Source organism: Lithobates pipiens, unplaced genomic scaffold (genome assembly GCF_037356315.1).
Source record: "Lithobates pipiens isolate NorthernLeopardFrog02 unplaced genomic scaffold, aLitPip1_a1.2 Scaffold_22, whole genome shotgun sequence".
Classification (NCBI taxonomy): Eukaryota; Metazoa; Chordata; class Amphibia; order Anura; family Ranidae; genus Lithobates; species Lithobates pipiens.
This window is the reverse complement of record NW_027507784.1, coordinates 221,524,384-221,544,288: the sequence shown is the minus strand read 5'-3', so window position 1 is coordinate 221,544,288 and position 19,905 is coordinate 221,524,384. Positions and strand designations below refer to the sequence as shown.

At 43.3% G+C, this 19,905-nt stretch overlaps 1 protein-coding gene across 7 annotated transcripts in view; it reads right to left on the bottom strand.

Annotated features, from left to right (window-relative positions):
• VPS35L (VPS35 endosomal protein sorting factor like) overlaps positions 1–19,905 on the bottom strand; it is a 1,440,208-nt gene that overhangs the window by 268,841 nt on the left and 1,151,462 nt on the right. For 6 of the 7 annotated variants that reach the window (XM_077448861.1, XM_077448865.1, XM_077448862.1 and 3 more), the window contains one exon: positions 4,329–4,406. The exons of the other annotated variant lie outside the window; for it this stretch is intronic. In XM_077448861.1, the coding sequence (XP_077304987.1) occupies positions 4,329–4,406 (78 nt within the window). The remainder of the gene's footprint in view (positions 1–4,328; positions 4,407–19,905) is intronic. 7 annotated transcript variants of the gene reach the window in all.

Below are 19,905 nucleotides of genomic sequence, written 5' to 3'. Positions count from 1 at the left end.
ATGCCTATTTTCCAAGGATTGTCTGGTCCTCAACACATGCAATGAAGTGGTCTCGAAAACCCCCCTCCCGGGAAGCTTCCTGGGGGGTGTTAATCCCACTGGCATCAATATCAGACCTCAGAGTCTGAGACTATAGTCAAACTGATCTAGGGGCTCTGAGGAGTGTTCCATGATTGGCTAGAACTGGCTAAGGTGGGCCTTGTAGATAAGAAACATTTGTTTAAACCTACAGGGGTTGTTCCATATCCAAATTTCCAGATACCAGCGGGAAAGAGATTGTTCTATGGCAACTGGGCAGGTAATCCCGTAAAGGCCCAGGCCCAAAAAACACCCACGTACCAACCTGGGGAGAGAAAAAACTTTTTTTTTAAACCAAGTTTCTGGAAAATCATGTGCTTGGTGAGCAAATGGAATCCTGTATCAGTGCAGTTGTTTCAGGTAGGTTCTGAGTCCTTGGACCTCTTGGGCTTGGGTTTCTGCCAGACCGAATTAAGTGGGCTAATGGGTATCAGTCTTTTGGAGGATCCTGCATTGGTTCCAGGTTGTTGAGTAGGCAGATTGTGGGTGATGAGGCCCAGATGGAGGAAAAGCTTTTCCCCATCTGTGAATTTGGAAAATGTGTATGATTTATTCTTGTAGTTGAATTTGAGATTTAGGGGAATAGCCACCAGTATTTTATGTCCTTTCGTGATGGCACAGAGAGAAGCGGTTTAAGTGTTTTGCGTTGTTGGATAGCCGATGGGGAGAGGTCTGCAAAAACTAGAATGGGTAACACCCCGGGAACAGAGCCTTTTGGCAAACCAATGCCTTGATCTTCAAGTTGCAGAGAGAATGATCCTCTACAAAACATTTGGGGAGGGACTGTATGTAGGGAACGTGCTTCAACCTAAATACAACTTCCTCCTGCAGAATGTATTAAAAAAAACTAATCTGGAACCGACTGCTTCCTGAGCAAAGGATATTGATGTATACTGAGATTGACACCCCCTACATCGTTAGCAAGTCCAGCACCAGGGCTAGGAGCTTTGAGAACCCTCGGAAACTGTGGCCAGCCAGAAAGACAGTGACAAAAAAACAAAGAAATAAAAACAGACATTAAGATATGCATTATTTATAACCAAGGACCCCGAAAACCATCTCTTGCAGAGAAGCCATCACTGAACAGACCAAGCCTATCTGAAACAGAAGGATGCCCAGCAGCTTAAGATTTTAAGATAGACCTCATATCCCCATTTAGTTTGGGAACCGCTACCATTCAAGTTTTTTACAATAATGAACCCACAACTTCTGCTCCAAGAGCCAATGCAAGGCAAAAGACTGTCTGTGGCAGACCCAGACAGTGCACAGATATTTCCTCAACATGTTTTCTGGCCTGAGATACTCTCAAAACCAAGCAGCCTCAAATGCCTCCCTCATTTAGGAGGGCAAAGCTTACAACACGTGGTATCCCCGGGCAGTCTCACATCCAAGTACTAATCAGGCCTGGTCCAAGATCAGGCGCGTTTAGGGTGATGCAGCCTTAGTCCATTGAAGTTCTGCTAAATGTTCCTAATGACCTTCTAATGCACCAAGAATCACTGCAATGCCAAACATTGCAGTGGCTCAGATACACCAGATGCCACTGGCCCAACAGCAGACCTGAACATCGCCAGATTACTGGACCTGAGGGCGGTGTACCTGCCTTACCCGGCCGTCTCTCCCTTCTGGAGTCATTTAGCTGGTCTAACAGCTAAATAATGTAGCGTCTATATTAGGCTAAAACCTAATACGCAGTTGACCAAGGATGTAGGCCTAAAACAATGTTGGTCTACCGCTATACAACCACATAGGTATGCAACTATGCAGGTACCCAGGTATTCAAAGATGGAGATATACAAGTATTCTTGCCGCTTATACATGTATGAATGCAGTTTAATACAGATAAGCACATATTTATTTTTATTTGCAGTAAGCTGTATAAACATGCATTTTCAGAATATGTGTTTATGCAAACATGTTCTGATGCTCGTAGGCAAACGTGTTTATGCAAAACATGCATGTATCTAAGCACATGAATCTTGTGCAAACATGAATCTTGTGCAAACATGCGTTTAAGCAAACATGCATTTAAGCCAGTTTGCAAGAATGCTCTCTCCCCCCCCCCCCCCCAGATTAAGCAGTAAGTATACCTTTATGCAGTATATAACCATGACTTGTCTGGTCACATAGCTCTCCCATAGAAAGTTCACATTTCATTATGTAGCCATGAGCTGAAGCTACAGTACATCTCAGAGGCCTTGCATAGATCCTTCAGCTCACATGGTCCACCAGCAAAAAAATGGCCACCCTTCTACTTTGTCTTTACAGGAGTAGGCCATACTGTGCAAACCCGCACCCTCTAGTGGCTGAAGGAGACACTGCAGACAAATACTCCTGAGAAGAATACAGCATGAACAGCACACTGCTCCCAGAGGCCACCGGGAGAGCAGTCAGTCATTTATTATTTTTTTTTTTTTTTAAGAGAAACTGCAAAATGCAGACTTACCATTCCTGCTGCAGGACTCTGAAAATAACAGGAGTCCATCCTTCACCCATCATGACAGGCTTTGTCATAAAAGACCTTCAGGGACTGGGACCTCTTTAATCTGGGGTCCACTCCCTTGGACCTGTATAACACCCTGCAGGAAAGCACCAGTACAAACACTGCCCAGGGTTCCATTATGCAGGGTCCAGCACTGTAAAGGCTGCATTACAGGGAATCCTTTAGGAAACGTATTTTCTATCCAATGAGGCTCGGGTACCATCCATTTTGGCTGACAGCTTTTTCAAATGTATACAACTGAAGCCCTTGATTCTCAGTAGAACCATTCCAGACCTCCAAGTATGCTCCAAGACCACATGTATCACATCAGTGACTACCACCTTACAGACAATGAGAAAAAAGGGATGTACTTCCTGTGTAGGAGGGGTTATATACGGGGGCACTTCCTGTTTGATCTGCCAGTGTCCATTCACCTATAGATGGCGTATAAACCACATAGTAATTACTATGGCTGCTCTGTGTCCCATGATGTATGATAAAGAAAGCAAGTGTGTAGGAAAGGTTTTTTGCAAGCCACAGCATTTTTAGGAAACTCAGGCAGGTGACCTTTGGCAAAGTTGACACAGGTTGCACTGCATAAAGATTTGTGTGCCCTGTGTAAATATGGATAGAAATGGTATCCTTAAATTTGGGAGATATATCAGCAGATCAAACCCCTACAGAGCAGTAGCAGCCAGAGGAAGATAAAGTATGGACTCTTCTATGATCTGAAGCCTCCAATATGGCTGCACGTTTCCCCATGAATTAAGACACAGTGGCAGAAAATTCATCTCTTGATAAATAGGAGAAGGAGAAAGCACTCCTGATGGGGCTAAAGAGGGTAGCGACTTTAAGGATGCAACGTCCAATGCCCAGATGGTAACATTACAGTCCTGCAGAACAGGACTGAAGAACAAAGCCAAGGAGTAGACAGATTAGAAAGTTGCAAAAATGAGCTTCAGTATCTCCACAGCAGAAAAAATTCACCAGCAGACCAATCTTGAGAAAAAAATAAATAAATAGAACATGCTTTGTTGCTCTCAAGGCAGAGAGATGATGTCTGTTCTCCTAAGGACACTAGCAAAAATCTGAACATGCAGGGAATTCAAAGGGACTGGACTTATAGCTTTGTTTGCCAGTGTCCTGAAGGCTGCAACTGCATTAACCATGGTTACAGAATAGTTCATTATGCATCTTTTATGGTATAATAAAGAAAAATAATAAAATAAAAATATTGTAAAGGTTTGTTACAACACTGCTTTAGATGCACACATTTGATTGCCCCTTTCCCACAAAGCAGACAAAGACCCTATCTAAAGCCAAGTTATTTGGCACTTAACACAATCCAAAAACCTAAACTGTTAAAAACAAAACAAAAAAAACCCATAAATTAACTCTGAAACTGTAATCCTGCCCCTTGATAGGGAGCAGGACCTACTCCACTGTGCTATGGGTGACATTTCATACTAAATGTGTATTTTATGCCAACCCCCCCCCCCCCACCTCTTTAAATACAAAGACGGGGTTAGAACCCCGATTAGATTTCTACTGCAGTTTGTGTTCCCTCTAGGGAGATTCACCTTTTCTATTTGTCCTAGGGACCATTGTCAATAGGACATTATTTGTTTTAAGAACACTCGTTCAATTGTTAGTGGAGTCAAATGTACTATGTTTTTTGATCACAATGACAAGGAAATTTGAAGGAGCAGGATTAACGTTTTTTCCTGAATGAGCAAATTTCTACAGTGTTTGTAGTTTTCAACCATACCCTGACAAAGGAGGCAGTCTTCCTTGAATGATTTCCCTTCATCACCTTTTTAGTCTCCATGGCTAGATGGTTGACACTCTGAAAATATAAAATGACAATTGTTAAATTGCCTCATGATCATGCCTCATAACTCATGATCATCACAACACAATTTTATGCTTATGAAACTTTTTAAAGTTAAATTGGCCTTGCCTAAAACAAAAGTGTTGAGGTTTCAGCAACATGTGGTATTGGAAAATCCATGGACAACAAAGATTTTGTTTCCGGAACACTTTTGGGTATATTCTATAGATTTTTGGCTATGAATCCCCAAAATAATCTGGAATTTAATCACATAAAGCTTTATAGAAGTCTTCTGTTTTTGCAATATATTTTTTTTTTTATACTTTGCCTTATAAGATACTTTGTGTAGCTCATGCATGTCCAGGCATGCACTCAGTGCATACTGCTGTCAAAACCATGAATCAAACCGAAACAGAAGTAAAGTTAATTCACACTTGTTTAATAATAAAAGTAAAAAGAACAAACAGTCAAAACATAGCCAAAGTTCTGTAACCGGAATGGATAGTCAGCCAAGCCAGAAAGTCAGGAATCAGCGTAGTGGAACAGCAAGCAGGATGTGGAGCCAGAAGGGATGTCAGCCAAGCAAGTCTTAAACAGGAACGCAGGAGATATTCTCTGTGATGTTGACTAAGGTGAAGACAGAGGATCCTATTGGCTGGGCTAGCGAGCATGATATCAACAGGTGAGTTACTGTGGAGAGATAGGAGCTGGCAATTAGCCAACAGCTGAGCGCCTAGCTCAGAGAAGGAAGGGCTGAGCCCAGCCCTGACAACTGCATAACATTTGTGGAACTGGTAAAGTCTGGGCATGCCTAGGAATGCTTAGGCTGGAGTTATACTGCCTGGAAAGGCTATAAAAAGAGCTTGCATGCATGGATGCTACCAATTTCACTGATGTCAGTTTCCATGCATTTTGATGTGAATGTTTCATGGCATAGCACTGTCTACATACATGTATCTAATATAACAAGTAAGCCAGTTATTAGACTTGCTATAGGATGATTGGTGACGCCAGAAATGTTGGAACAGCAGTGATACATTTTGCTACATTTGTGGTAAGTACATGCTTTAGCCTCAAAAATGCACCAGGATTGGGCTTGTTAAGAACGAACATGAACTGTACTTTGGTTGTATGATCGGTGATCAAAACAAGGCCTGGGCTTCTTACATTTATTGCACAAGATGTGCTGTCAATCTTAGAGGTTTGCTCAGAGAAAGTCAGACGTGAATGCTGTTTGCTGTCCCAATTTCAGGGCAAGAACAGAATTATCATGTGACACTGCTGTGGAAAATTTTATTAATGTATAATGTCAATGTCCCCCAGTGTCCGTTTTGTAATACGCTCACTTGAGTGTGTCCACACATACTGACACCGGTGGAGCACCATTGGTTGCGGAAACCTTCCTTTTAGATGCAACCAATGGATGCTTCCTGTGAACGCGGGAGATCTGTTTGCCCTTTAAGAGATGCATCTCCAAGAGACTGGCCACCTCATGGAGACTGCATCTACGCTCCCAGCAAACAGACCTGCGTACATGGGAATAGTATAACCGCGCAAAGCCATGGCTTGCCAGCGGTTCACGCCAATAGCAACAGGAAGAATATTCACAAGGTCCTGATCAGAAGAATGTTTGCACCCGGCACAATGCGAGAGTGCTTTGGATGCCTGCACTGCATTTCGGCAGGAAAAACTGCACACATTGCTCTGCACATGACCGATTGCATACATCACTACTGGATATCTATTTTAAAGTATACATGTGTCTGATTGGTTCTTTTGAAGGTATACGAGTGTCTATTTGGCTGATTGTGAAGCCACCACCTTCCTTTATTATCCCCATTCAGCCCTATAAATAAACAAGGCTTGCCCTATTCAAGAAGGACGTCTATGCTCAATGTGATACCAGCCTCTGTGTCTGTGTTACTTGGAAATATGCAAGCCCGTTTTACAGGCATTATGCAAAAGAGCTGTAACTGTGCTTATTAGCGCAACAGAATTATTTGCTTATAGGCAAAGCTCATAATTTCTGTGACACTAATGTCACTGGTTTCTCTGATAAAAATAAATCACTTGAATACCCCAGTCAACCACCAGCCATGTAACCAGTGGCACATAAAAATCTGCCAAAATGTAACTTATACAACACAGACAAAGATGCTGCAAAGCACGACCAGTGACAATGCAATCACTAGATATAAAAAAATGTGGTCTTTCAAGGCCGCCAAGCTGATTTAACAAATTTCTTTGCGCAAGTTGACAACCTTGTTTTCTGTACTCACACTGATGGTGGACCAAGCTGGTCCAAAAAAAATATTTCCTTAACAGCTGCAGTGGCTCTCAGTGCTGTATGACCTGTATGTAGCCTCAGCTACATACAGGACTGTGTTCTGGCTGTGGAAACCAACTTTCCTTCCAACACCCAGAACAAAATAGAGTCGGCTAAGCTTTTCTCAGTCTTTCGCAGGTAGCTGTGCATTCTGTAAATGAACACAAGCTTTCCTCTGATTGGCTGAGGTGGAGTTTGGGACGTCATCGGCCTGCCTCTCTGCCTCAGTCAAAACAGAGGAAGCTTTGCATTTATTCACAGAATACAAAGCTCCTTGTGAAAGCCTGAGCACCACTCAGCCAGACAATTTTTTCCAAGTGTGGGAAGAAAGGTCCCTATCCTACAGACTGAACACAGTGCTGAACCAAATTACACTCAACTGGTTGACAAACTTCTTGCAGGATACAACAGCATGATTTGCAACATGTCACTGACAATTCATTTTCTGCAATCACACTTAGAATTCTTTCCCACAAATCTAGGTGCGGTCAGTGACGAACATGGTGAAAGGTTTCACTAGGACATTGCCACAATGGAAAACAGTATAAGGACAACTGTAATCCATCAACGCTGGCTGACTATCTTTTGACACTACAGCAGGTTGCACCAAACACAGAGTACAATCAAAAATCAGCAGCAAAACACTTGCTCTGCTGAACTCATGCAACATTTCAATAACATACAAGGTTAATTTAATTGTTCTCAAGATTCCTATGCAATACATTCTTTATGAAATGTTATTTGTGTCCAGTTTGAAGGGGTCTATCATACTTGGCCAATTTAAAAATTATCCTTCTACACCTCCTTGTATCCTGAGCCTATTACAACTGCCAAAGTCTTGTTAGAATGACATTAAACCCAAAAATAAAAATGCAATATATTGCAACTTATCAGTCCTTAGATGTGGTAGCTGCATTTGTTTTCTTAGGCTTTGATTTCCCTTTATTTCACTTGGTGATTGCGCCAGTAACATGCTTCCTTTCTTAAGTTGCCTGCATTCTGGATGAAGTAGTAAACTAGACACCTCTGGACAGCAGCATTGTCGGTCTGGGGAGATGGTAGCATTGTACTAGCAGATTAACCACTTCTCGTCTGGCCACTCTACATAAATGGCTGGGTGGGACAGCCATCATTCTAGGAAGACCTACCTAAATGGCATCCCAGATCAGGCTGCTGTGATTGGCCCTGGTACCATGTGATTGCTGTGACCAATCACAATGATCACATTACTAATAGTAAACAAGGGCTGTTATTCATGATGCCTTTGGCCAATCACAGCTATCACAATAGTACTCAATGCAGCCACAATTTGTCCAAAATGATATGCCTTTACAGCCACCATGGCTGTAAAAGCAATCACAGTGATAGACAATCCCAATCACCCTCCCCCCAAGCAGTGCAGTGTCACTGTGATGACACTGTACTTGCTCTGGTGACAATATGTAAAAATAATTCAATTATTTAGGTTTTACATTCTTTTGCCACGTCAACATCACCACGCACCAGCTGGCAGTCGGAAAAACTTGTGTCTGCGTCTTTGTATCATATTTCTTTGCTGTGCTTAAGACAATTTTATGGAATAAACTACCATTACTTACTGCACCATGAAGTTCATTTTCCTCTAAATCCTTATACTTACTGGATGAGTGTCAGGTAGAGTGACTGGAAGGTAGAAGAATTGAATTAAAAAGTCCTGTTGTCTATGACGGAGGAAAGTGGCTAGTACTTGGAGTGGACCAAATGAAACATCACAGCTGATTACTGCCCTATATCCCTATACCTTGGGGTCCATTGTGTCCGGTAAGAATATATTAAATATAATATTATATATATATTAAATATATATATGTATATATATATATATATATATATATATATATATTATAAAATGTAACAATTAAAAAAAAAACTTCTAGTTAATTGATTATAAAGGTCCCAAATCACATGAAAAAATAAATGAAATAATAATGAAGGCAGCTTCGGGTGGAGCACCTAAAAATTGACAATGACAACTGGCTCTTTTAGCTTACTTCTTCGCTGGGCTATAAATTTCTGACCAGTTGTCATTGTCAAATTTTAGGTGCTCCACCCGAAACTGCCTTCATTATTATGTAATTTTTTTTTCCTTGTGATTTGGGACTTTTATAACCAATTAACTAGAAGTTGTTTTTAATTGTTACATTTTATTAAAAAAAAAAAAAAAAATATATATATATATATATATATATATATATATAGGATTTGAGACTTTTTTACACATTAACAATTGCTTCACATGGACAGATTCACTCACATGTTATTTGTTTTTGCATGATTACTTAATGTGTTTTTAGGTTTGCACAATCTTCTTTTATCTTACTATATATGTTGAATTAAGTATTTAATTTTTGGAGATAGCAGCATACATTTACACATTTTTTTTTTCACTTATGTCATATTTTATATAATATTGATCATATCATTAAGACCGATGAGCGCAGAATAACTAAACTATATATCTTATTCATTGACACATTTGTGTAAAAAAAATATTGTTACTCACTGTAAAATCCCTTTTTCTCCAAGTTCATTGACAGACACAATTCTTCTATTCTAGACCATAGTGACATACCAAAGCAGTGTCTTAAAGTGGAAGTAAACCTATGGATTTAAACAGTTAAAAAAAAAAAAAAAAGGCATGCCAGGAATGCTAACTGCACATTGGCTGTGCTCTCAGCCATACTATCAAACCATCCAATGGCTGGTGTCATAACGAATCATATGTGCAGCACCATAGCAGTTGAAGATTAAACAGAGGCAAAGATGGCAGCTTCCTTGGCTGAAAACGATAGGGGAGTTTACTTCCACTTTAATTTGGGGTGGGGTAAACCAAAACACTAGAGTAAGCAACATGTCAACCACCCACACAAACCCCTCTCAAGAGGGGGGCGGGGGGGGCGTCGGCAAAGGACCATAAACAGCGTTATGGTCAAAACCAGAATCTGAGGCTGTAAGCACATAAACCCTGTTATTGGTGGTAAAGGTATGCACGGACGACCGGGTAGCCATCTGGGAGATCAGAGGCACAGATGTCTGATGTCGGGATACCCAAGAGGCACTATTGCTTTGAGAGAGTGTGCCATAATGGGAAAGGGATGGACCCGACCCTAAAAGACAGACGCAAGAACAAACATCTGTGCAGTCCAACTGGAATGGCAGAGGAGGCCACCAGGTTTTTCCCCAGACTATCTGAAAAGAGCATCTGCCCCTGGAAGGAGACCATAGTGGACAACCACACACAAACTGCCCAGACCAACTCCAAGAATAGGAGTACAGAGCAAGCTCACAAAATTCCGGAAGCAGGAGACATGGAAAAGGTGGGACAATGTCCTCATTAAGAAATTAGACACCACCATCTAAAGGAAAGAGGGGAATGAATGGAGAACTACCTAATGCCTGTGCAAAACCAAATAAACCAAAAAGGGAGACTTAAAGGATAAGGCCGCCAGGGTAAACACCCACCGTGTGGCTGTGATGGCGACCAAAATGGCAACGTTTTAGGAAGCATAAGTAGGGGAATATCCCTACCACTTCAAAATGGAGTCTTCCAGAGGATGAAACCAACCTTGTTAAGATTCCACGATGCCAACGGAGGATGCACAGGGGGGCTCCACGAGGTGAACCACAGAATTTTAGTACGAATTATGGAGTGAGTGGCCAAGGGACATTGAAGATTACCAGGCCAGAAACATGGCCCTCAATGATACTCAAGACAAGGTTTTGAGCAACACCCCATTGCAGAACCCCTGAGGAGGAGAATGCAAGGGTGGTAGAATGGTCTTTGGGACAGGAGGTCCTTTGAAGTAGCAGTCACCAGAGGGCAACCGTGACCAGTAGCACCATGGTCAAAAAGGCCAGTCTGGAGTCACAGAAGGACTAGAGAGGGAGCAGTCAAATAAGAGGGAAAAGAAAGGTAAAACTCTGAGACCATAGCACCACCAGCACATCTGTTAGGGATTCCATGCACTCACTAAGAACCTCAGTACCTTCCTGATGAACAGAGCCACCAGAAGGGCTATGGCTGCGGTCCACCGGCACAGGTTAGAAAGAAATTCAAATGCTGGTGCTCAGAGCACCAATGTAGTATCACACAATCAAATAGTTAATAATAAAGACAATTAATAGCAAATACTAAAAAGCTACAATAATTGATATATAAGAAGTGTCCAATCAACAAAAGGAGAAAGTCCATAATACTTAATGTGTAGGAGATGTTCAATCAGCGGTGATTAATGCTAAATTGCAAGCTGAGAAGATGAATCAAACAATTTTACACTGTCATAAAGGGCTGCTCTTCTCTGGAGTGAAGCCGAATTTGAATCAACAAGGAAAAACAAAGATAGGGCACAGGTAGATCTGAGGGAACACATCCGAGCCATTCCCCTTATCCAGCAGCTGATGACTGGAGCAGAGCTCGTTAAACGCCTGGAATGCACATGGCGTAGAGAACTGGAATGTGCAGTTGTGCTCAACAAATAATGTGTGAGAACTCCAGCGCTGCTGCTGTATTTCCCATACCACTCTAGTGGTTGACCTAGGTCACTACCCTAATGCAAGGCTTAATCACTCACAGGTCCAGGACATTGATGGCCAGCCAAACCACCTCAGGTATCCAAAGTCCCTGTGCTAATCTCAAACCCAAAACTCCTCCCCAGCCAGACAGGCAGGCATCTGTAGTGACCACCCCTATGAAAGAGTACTTCCCATCCTCTAGGAAGGGTGCCTGAAGCCCCCCAGAGGAAAGAGGCACTGGCTGATCCACCTAGATGAAGCTGGTGTCAGAAACCATGAAACAGACTGAGACAGAAGTACAATCAAATTACACTTGTTTATTAATAAAAAATAAAAGGTAAATGGGAAAAAGAGTAGTCAAGCATAGCCAGAGTCCAGTAGCCAGATCGGGTAGTCAGCCAGTCCAATGTTCATTAACCAGATTTGGTAATCAGCCAGCCCAGAAGTCAGGGGGGATGTCAGCAAACCAGTCTTGAAACAAACAGCAGGAGATGATTCATTGTGATGTGACCAACGCAAAGGCAAATGGAAAAGTGAGCAGGAAGGCTTTAAATAGGCAGGTCAGACGAGCATCATCGGGAACAGCTGGTAACTGTGGAAAGAGAAGAGAGCTGGCAATTAGCTGACAGCTGAGCGGACAGCCCAGAGGATGAAGGGCTAAGCCAGCCCTGACAGCTGGTTGAGCAGTGAAGCAAGGGATTTGTCCCACTGTTCCAGGAGCTCCCTTTGCAGAACCCTTGTAATGGACAGCTCATGCTCCTGAAATTGCTCTGGGTGCAGAACCAATGCAATCACTCCCTGGAGAACCAAATCCAGCACCAAACCATAGAGAGCCCACAGGCGGAGTGAAGGTCGGACAGAAATATTTGCCCTAGCGGACCAGAATAATAAGATATGTTGCAGCCAGACTCAATCAGTTTGTGGACCAGTCCTCTGGAATGAGGGAGGGCTACAACACATTATTCCCAATGCATGACCGCACAGGTCATGCATTGGGAATAATGTCAAGAATGTCAAGAAATGGCCACTATTATGCCAGAAGCAAAGAAAAACTAGTTCATGACGCTGTTCTATTCCCTTCCTAATCTGTGGGAGGAAGAACGCTAGCCACCCAGAAGGATGTTGATGATGTCATCCAAGGTAGCACCAAAGAGAAATTCACCCTGACAAGGTAAATACACCACATCCTTTGCAGACATCTGGTCAGCAGAACACGCTGAAGCCAAAAGTACCTGGTGATGCACATCTGACAAGATGAAGATCTTGGAAGGAAGTGGTTGCTGTAGCCAGAGATGTATCACATACGTACTTCAGGCCCTGGACCAATGTATTCATCAGTTCCACATACACTGATGACACCTGTCCAGATACAAAACTTGTTGGACCATCATGGCCCTCTCAGTCAGTGTATGAAATACCAGGGCCAACACAGGTTGTAGCTCCAAGGTGGCGACAGTAGGCCTAGTGCGGGTGACAGCTAACACCTTATGGTCAAACAGGAACCTTAAAAAGGCAGAAATACCTCCAGTAGTAACATGATTGTTTCACTCAACAGAGATGGGAGGATCCACCACAGGAAGAGTAATCTATTTTTTCAGAAGGGCCTCCTCTGAGCTGGAACTGAACTGAAAAACACGAAGAAACCATAAAAGGATGTTGTGTGTCCTTGCAAACAAATATATGCTGGTAAACAGGGGCAGAAAAAAACCCTTAGCCACTGAGCTGGTTTGCGGGTATTGAAGGGGACAGCCAATGCCATTGCAACAACAGCAGATATACAATCAGCAATGTTTTCAGCACCCCCTTAGGAGGAGCTACCACCAGTGTCATGCCTGTATGGGAACGGTGGCAGAGGAAGAATCTTCTACCCAGGTTCAACAGTTAGAAATTATACACAAAACATACAGTTACACATCCGCCACTCCATGCATGCTACCCATGGAACAATGCAGAGCTGCTACCCATATAGCAGGAGTCCACTGCACTAGGATACAGTAGCTGCTGCTATAAGGCCATATGTGAAATCCATGACCTGACATTTAAGAGTGTTGACTTGCTCCCTATGCTACTGAGGGAGCTGACCTTTTTTTTTTTGTAAGAAGGAAAGCCACCTGCAGGTTGTGCAGATGCCTCCCACAGACTCAAATGGCTGAGTCGCTGCCATCTCTACCAAACAAGGCAAGGTGCCAGAAGAACCCCCAAATCTAATTTTCAGCACCGAAACGAGGAGGCACATGGCAGCGAGACACTCTCCTCAAGAACCGCCCATAGAGCCCCATCCAGCAGGTTAAGAGCACCAGTCCTTAGCATATCAGCCTCTGGCTCATGGACTGAGCGTGGGCGAAAGTGATCAAGGAGGAGGGTGAGTGCCTATAGTCAAAATGGTGGGTGCAACATCTTGCCCCAACAGCCTGCAAAGTTGGTAGCCTGACCGCATGGTGCGGACACCCACGGGAGGGGGGTACTGAAAAAAAGGCTGAATGGGGGGGGGGGGGGGGGGTGGATGACCAGAATAATCTCCTTCCCACAGCAGCAAGTGGCAGGAAACAACCATCGATCCAGTAAAGGGGAAGAAGGGGCCCACATGTAAAGTCTTCACAAAGGCACCGACAGGCCTCCTCTGGTTGAGATCAGAAAAGTTCCCCATAATATTACACTAAATGCCCAGTGGCCCAGGGGGTAGTTAGGTACACAAGTCACAGGGCTGACCACCCCCTCTGGGGAGGGAATAGGGGGCACCTACTTACGAATCCAGCAGAGCTTTTGGCCATACAATTTTTTCGGGGTTTAATACCACTTTAACCACTGGTGTTCCTGAGTGTTTTTCCTATATGAGATGTGTTGGTTACATATTAAAGCAGCCTACCCTAACATTGAATGGATTTTTTTCAAAACAGAAAGTGTTTTAAGTTTGTAGCAGTTCCGCATACATACAGTGCCTCACCTTCCAACCACCAATCCCCCCCCCCCCCCACCCCCCGGCATGCTTTGTGTTTTATTGCCTCACAACCTGGAATTAACATGGATTGTTTGAGGATTTGCACAAATTTTTTTTTTTTTTATAACAATAGATTTTTATTGAAAATTTCCACAAGAATAGCGGCAAAGAATTTTTAACAGCCTAAATATAACCAAACTGTAGTACAGAGTATAGTCATATGGCATTGTGAATTCAGCTCATAGAAGCAATAAACATTTAAGTTACATTATTTCTCTAATGGAGACCAGATTCCTTCCATAGTAATTATATATGTTACTCACCACTTCATATGGAACAATAAAGAAGGAAGAAAACAATACCGATCTAAATGTGTATATATATAATAACCACTGGGTAGTCTCCAGAGAGTAGAAGTGAAACATTTAGGTAGGGAGCATGCGTCCTCCCAACCCGGGCGCCCCATCTGGGATCTAACTGCACCCAAGCCAGTGGATCGCACCCCCCCTTTGTTATGAGCCGTGGGTTTCTCTACTCTCGGGGTATCTAGCAATGCACACTGACTAGTTAGCTACATAATAGAAATTCATAGTTAAACTTTGTTTCCTTTGTACCAATCCAGCCACAGTTCCCATTCTTGGTAGGCCTGCCTGTATTTGCCCAGAGAAGAGTTCATAAGAAATGTGCAAGTGCGTTGTCTGGAGAATTACAAAGAACGAAGGTGCCACTGATGTCCTCCACCCTCTGGCTATCTCCAACCTTACACTCAATAAAATATGGGTTATAGTTTTCCGTAATCGAGGAGGTAATTTATCTATACCTAGAGATAGAATGGCTAGACCTGGGCATGGATGCACAATGGTGCTTGAAAGTAAGGACATTGTTTTAAATATGGCAGTCCATAGGGGTTGTATTACCGGGCATTCCCAAAAGATATGAATGAGTTTGCCTCTATAGCCACAGTTCCTCCAGCACAGTGGCGAGGCTTGTGGGGTATAGCAGGCAATCCTTGAGGGTGTGAGGTACCTGGTAAAGTTCCCACAAGTTGGCGCTTCTGGTGGTCTTGTAGGTAGAAGATATGGCAATACGCCATTGATCGTCGGTGTATGACTTGGATAAGTCTAACTCTAGTAAATATTGTTTTCTGCTGTAGAAGACTATACATGAACGAGATTCCCTTAACCTTCCTAGCGGTAATCCCGAGTCTGGCTCGGGTTGGGATTTTAATTACAAGAGCGGTAACCCCGAGCCAGACTCGGGATCGCATCGCTCGATGCAGGGGAGGACACAGGGAGCGTTACTCACCTTGTCCCCTGGATCCAGTGATGTCTGCCGCGCTGTGTGATCGAGCTGTCCTCCGCTCGATTCACAGTGCCGAATGCCGCCGAGCTCCGTTCCCTGCGACGTTACGACGCACGGGAGCGGAGAACGGCGGCAAATTCAAAAAAATAAAAACACACAAAACACACACAGCACTGTAATCTTACAGATTACAGTGCTGTAGTAAAAAATACACACCCCCTTTGTCCCTAGTGGTCTGTGCAATGCCCTGCATGCACTTTTATATTATAAATACTGTTTTTTACTGCCTGGAATTTGGAGATTGTCCATAGCAACCAAAACATGTCCCTTTTTCATTTTTTTTTGGATTTGATTACATTATTGAATCATTTTTATTATTCTTTATTATATTATAAACTTTATCATACCCGGGATGTCTGCTAGACTCTGGTTTGAAGAGATTTCAGAGCGTTATTCCTAAGAATTACAGGACTACAAAATAAAAGCCAGATTTCCATGCAAAATAATTGTACCGCTTTCAGCACCTTATTCCAGACTGAATCATACCGCCAGGGAGGTTAATAGATGTGGTAGGGTTATTGAAGTAAAGATAGACCCTCCACGGTAAAGCAGTGGATGAGTCGGGGAGTGTTGAAAGTAAGTGGGAGACTTGATTGTAAGTAAAAATGTCATCCGGTTGGAATCCGAATTCTAATTGTAATGCCCTAAAGGTTTTCGTAGCTGGTCCTATTTGTAATGCAGTAACTGTAGTAACACCTTTGGTTAACCAGTGTTTGATTTTTAAGTTCGGAATTAAGAGTTGTAGACTAGATAGGGTTAGCGGAATGGATTTTGAGGGAGCATCGTCTAGCGGGGTGTGAAGTAGGATTTTCCAAGCCTCTATGGCTGCCACCATAGGTGGAGAAATGTTAGGGGGCAACGTGGGCATGAATCTAGCTGCTAAGAGTAGATCCAGAGGATTCCTGTAAGGGCATTGGTAGGTTTCCAACTCGATCCATCTAGTGTTGGCTCTACCTAGAAACCACTGTCTGATTTGGGCTAGGCACGCTGCCAGATAGTAGTCTTTTAGAGCGATATGTCCTATACCCCCCACCAATCTGGACTTGATGAGTTTGTTAGATGCGCACCTAGCTTTTTTCCCTTGCCACAGAAAGTTGTTCAGCATGGATTGAGCTTTAGTAAAGTATATGTTTGGGACTGGAATAGGGAGAGTGCGAAACAGATATATAAATTGAGGGAGTATTGTCATTTTAAGGGCCGCCAGTCTGCCGGACCATGTTAGTTCTACTTTAGATCGAGAATGCAGTTTGGGTCCTAAGTGATGAAGAAATGCTGTGTAATTCGCCTCAACTAGTTGTGCGGTCCTAGCCGTTAGTGTAATGCCTAGATATTGTATCCCATTGGCGTTCCAAGAATAAGGGTACGTTTCCTCTAGGCGAGCTTGAATGGTAGGGTTGATGCCCAGACTAAGAATGTGGGATTTGCTTTCATTAACCTTGTAGTAGGATACTCGGTTGAACAGCGCCAAAGTATCGGAAATTGCAGCCAGGGAAGACTCCACCTCCGTCATGATCAAAATGATATCATCAGCAAATAAACTGATAGCATGACTGCCTGCGCCAGCTGGGAAACCTTTAATTTCAGGGTGGCTTCTGATATATATAGCTAAGGGTTCCATTAACAGGTTAAATATTAACGGGGACAATGGGCACCCCTGCCTTGTGCCATTGGAAATTGCCGAGGGATTAGAATAGAATGCCAGAATAGCTGTGAGTATTTTACCATCAAAACCAAAGGCCTCCAGGACTCGTCATGTAAAGCCAGTGTATGCGATCAAAGGCCTTCTCTGCGTCTAAAGTCAGAAGCAGAGAAGGCCTTTTCTGCCTCTCGGCAATTTGGATGATATTAATCATTCTGCGAGTGGCATCCGACGTCTGCCTGCCCATGGTAAACCCTGTTTGATCCGGATGAACAATTGTGGGGATTATTTCGACTAAGCGCAGAGCAATCAGCTTAGCATACAGCTTCACATCCGTGTTGAGGAGCGAAATAGGCCTGAAGTTAGAGGGGGTATCAGGAGTTTTCCCTGGCTTAGGTATAGTAACAATTATTGCTTCTAACATTTCAGGAGGGAAAGAGGCAGAGGCGGCCGCATCATTAAAGACTTTCACTAAGTAAGGGGTCAGCATTTGAGCAAATTCTTTATAATATTCTCCCCCAAATCCGTCCGGTCCCAGGGATTTATTTAGCGGTAAAGTGGCAATAGCTTTGTGGATGTCGGTATCAGTAAATGGTTCGTTTAATGATTGTAGTTGGACGGGCATCAGTTGGGGAATGGAAATGGAGGATAGAAAGTTGTTAATTGTATCTAATTGTGGTTGGTGTGTCAAAGGGTCCTCTTTAAGGTTGTATAAAGACTCGTAATATGAGCTAAATGCATCCGCTATTTGTTTGGGGTGGTACACCTTTTGCTTAGTCACAGGGTGAACTATGAAAGGAATTTTAGACTTATGTCTGTTGCCTCTTAAATTGTGCGCTAGGAGTTTGCCCGCTCTGTTACCATGCACATAGTAGTTCATTTTCATTCGCTTGGATGATTTTTCGAATTCCTCTAGGAGCAGGAGCCTAAGATTATGTCTGAGTTGGGCCAATTTTTCAGATAAGGCCGAAGTGGTGTGAAGTTTGTTTTGTGTTTCTGTGTCTGAAATTGCTTTAGATTGTTTAACCGTTGCAGCCTCTGCCTTTTTGCCCTCGCCCCCAAGTGTACCATAATTCCCCGTATAAATGCCTTATGGGCATTCCACAATACACAATTATCTCTGACTAAACCATCATTATGATCAAAAAATTCCTGAAGGCGGGTTCGAACAGTGTCTCTAGATTCCTTCTGCTGGAGAAGATAAGAGTTAAGTTTCCATAATGGACTCCTCTGAACCGCTGTTGGATCGGCAATGGACAACACCACTGGAGCATGGTCCGCCCAAGATATTGTGCTAATGGAGACAGATTTCGACATTAATAATACTCTCTGATCAACTAGAAATAGGTCTATTTGTGTGTAGACCCGGTGGGGTGAAAAGAAAAAAGTGAAATCCCTTTCAGCCGCATGGAAGCAGCGCCAAGCATCATATAAATTGTTGTTGTGAATGGAGGGTAGTAGTTTAACCGCATTCCGGTTTGAAGTCGAGGTCGAGTCACATGTCGGGTCCGGAGTGACGTTAAAGTCTCTGCAGATCACTAATAAACCTTTTTGGATCTTCTGGATCTTCCTAATAAGTTTGTTAAAAAAAAATGTACTTGGTGCACATTAGGGGAGTATATGGTGGCGATCGTGTAGGTGGAGGAGTTCACATCACAGACCAGAATCAAGAATCTGCCTTTTGGATCTTTAACTTCTAGGTGAACCTTAAGCGCCTGTGTATCTCTAATAGCCATGAGAACTTCTCTAGACTTGGAATCAGCGTTGGCAGTAAAGACATAGGGATAGCTTCTGTGTGAGCATTTGGGAGGAGCCGAGGAGCTAAAATGTGTCTCCTGTGCACAGACAATATCACTGTTATGGAGTAAAGCTTCCCTCCATAGGGATTTCTGCTTTGCGGGATGGTTAAGTCCTCTAGTGTTGAGAGCGAGGATCTTCAAAGCCATATGTCTAGGGATCTATGTGCCAAGATGTAGCATTGATAAAGACCTGAGGCGGCGATGCGTTCGGCAGGGGGGGAAGTGAGGGCGTAACAGTGATGAATGTCCCATATTCAGTAACAAAAAGGGTGTACTCACATTGCTGATCATAGAAACGGGGAGTCCTCCTGAAGCACCAAAAGGAGTAAGATGCCAGTGGTCTGGGGTCTTTGTCATCATGGTCTCCTGAAGGAGCTCAAATATTCCGGCTTCCGTTGCAGGTAGCCATCTCGTGGAAAGAAAACGGAACATATTAGGAAAAAAGAAGAAAAACAAGCATGTAAAAAACTAAACATAAACCAATGAAACTGAGCACCCAACAGGGTGCTCCACTTAGGGAGTAACAGGTCACCCGCAATCAGCGGGAAACTGCTGCTATTTTTGGGGGTTTAGTCCGACCGTACAAGTCACGGCCCTATACTCCAGGGATTCAAAATTACTTATGACCATCCGATATGTTTATATGAGAACGAGCGTTCCTTCCAGTGACCTCTTTCCAGTCCCTGTCCACTTGTCTGGGTGTGCTGGTGGCTGGGGGAGTGTCCACATCCTCAGGAAGAATGTCCCATTCTCGCAGGAGAGCTATACTCTCCTCTAGGGAAGAAATCGCATATGTGTGATTTTCTCGTGTCACTGTAAGCTTCGTGGGGTAACCCCATTTGTATGCAACTTTGTGGTTCCAGAGAACCTTGGTAACTGTTTAGGTTCCTCCTTTTCTG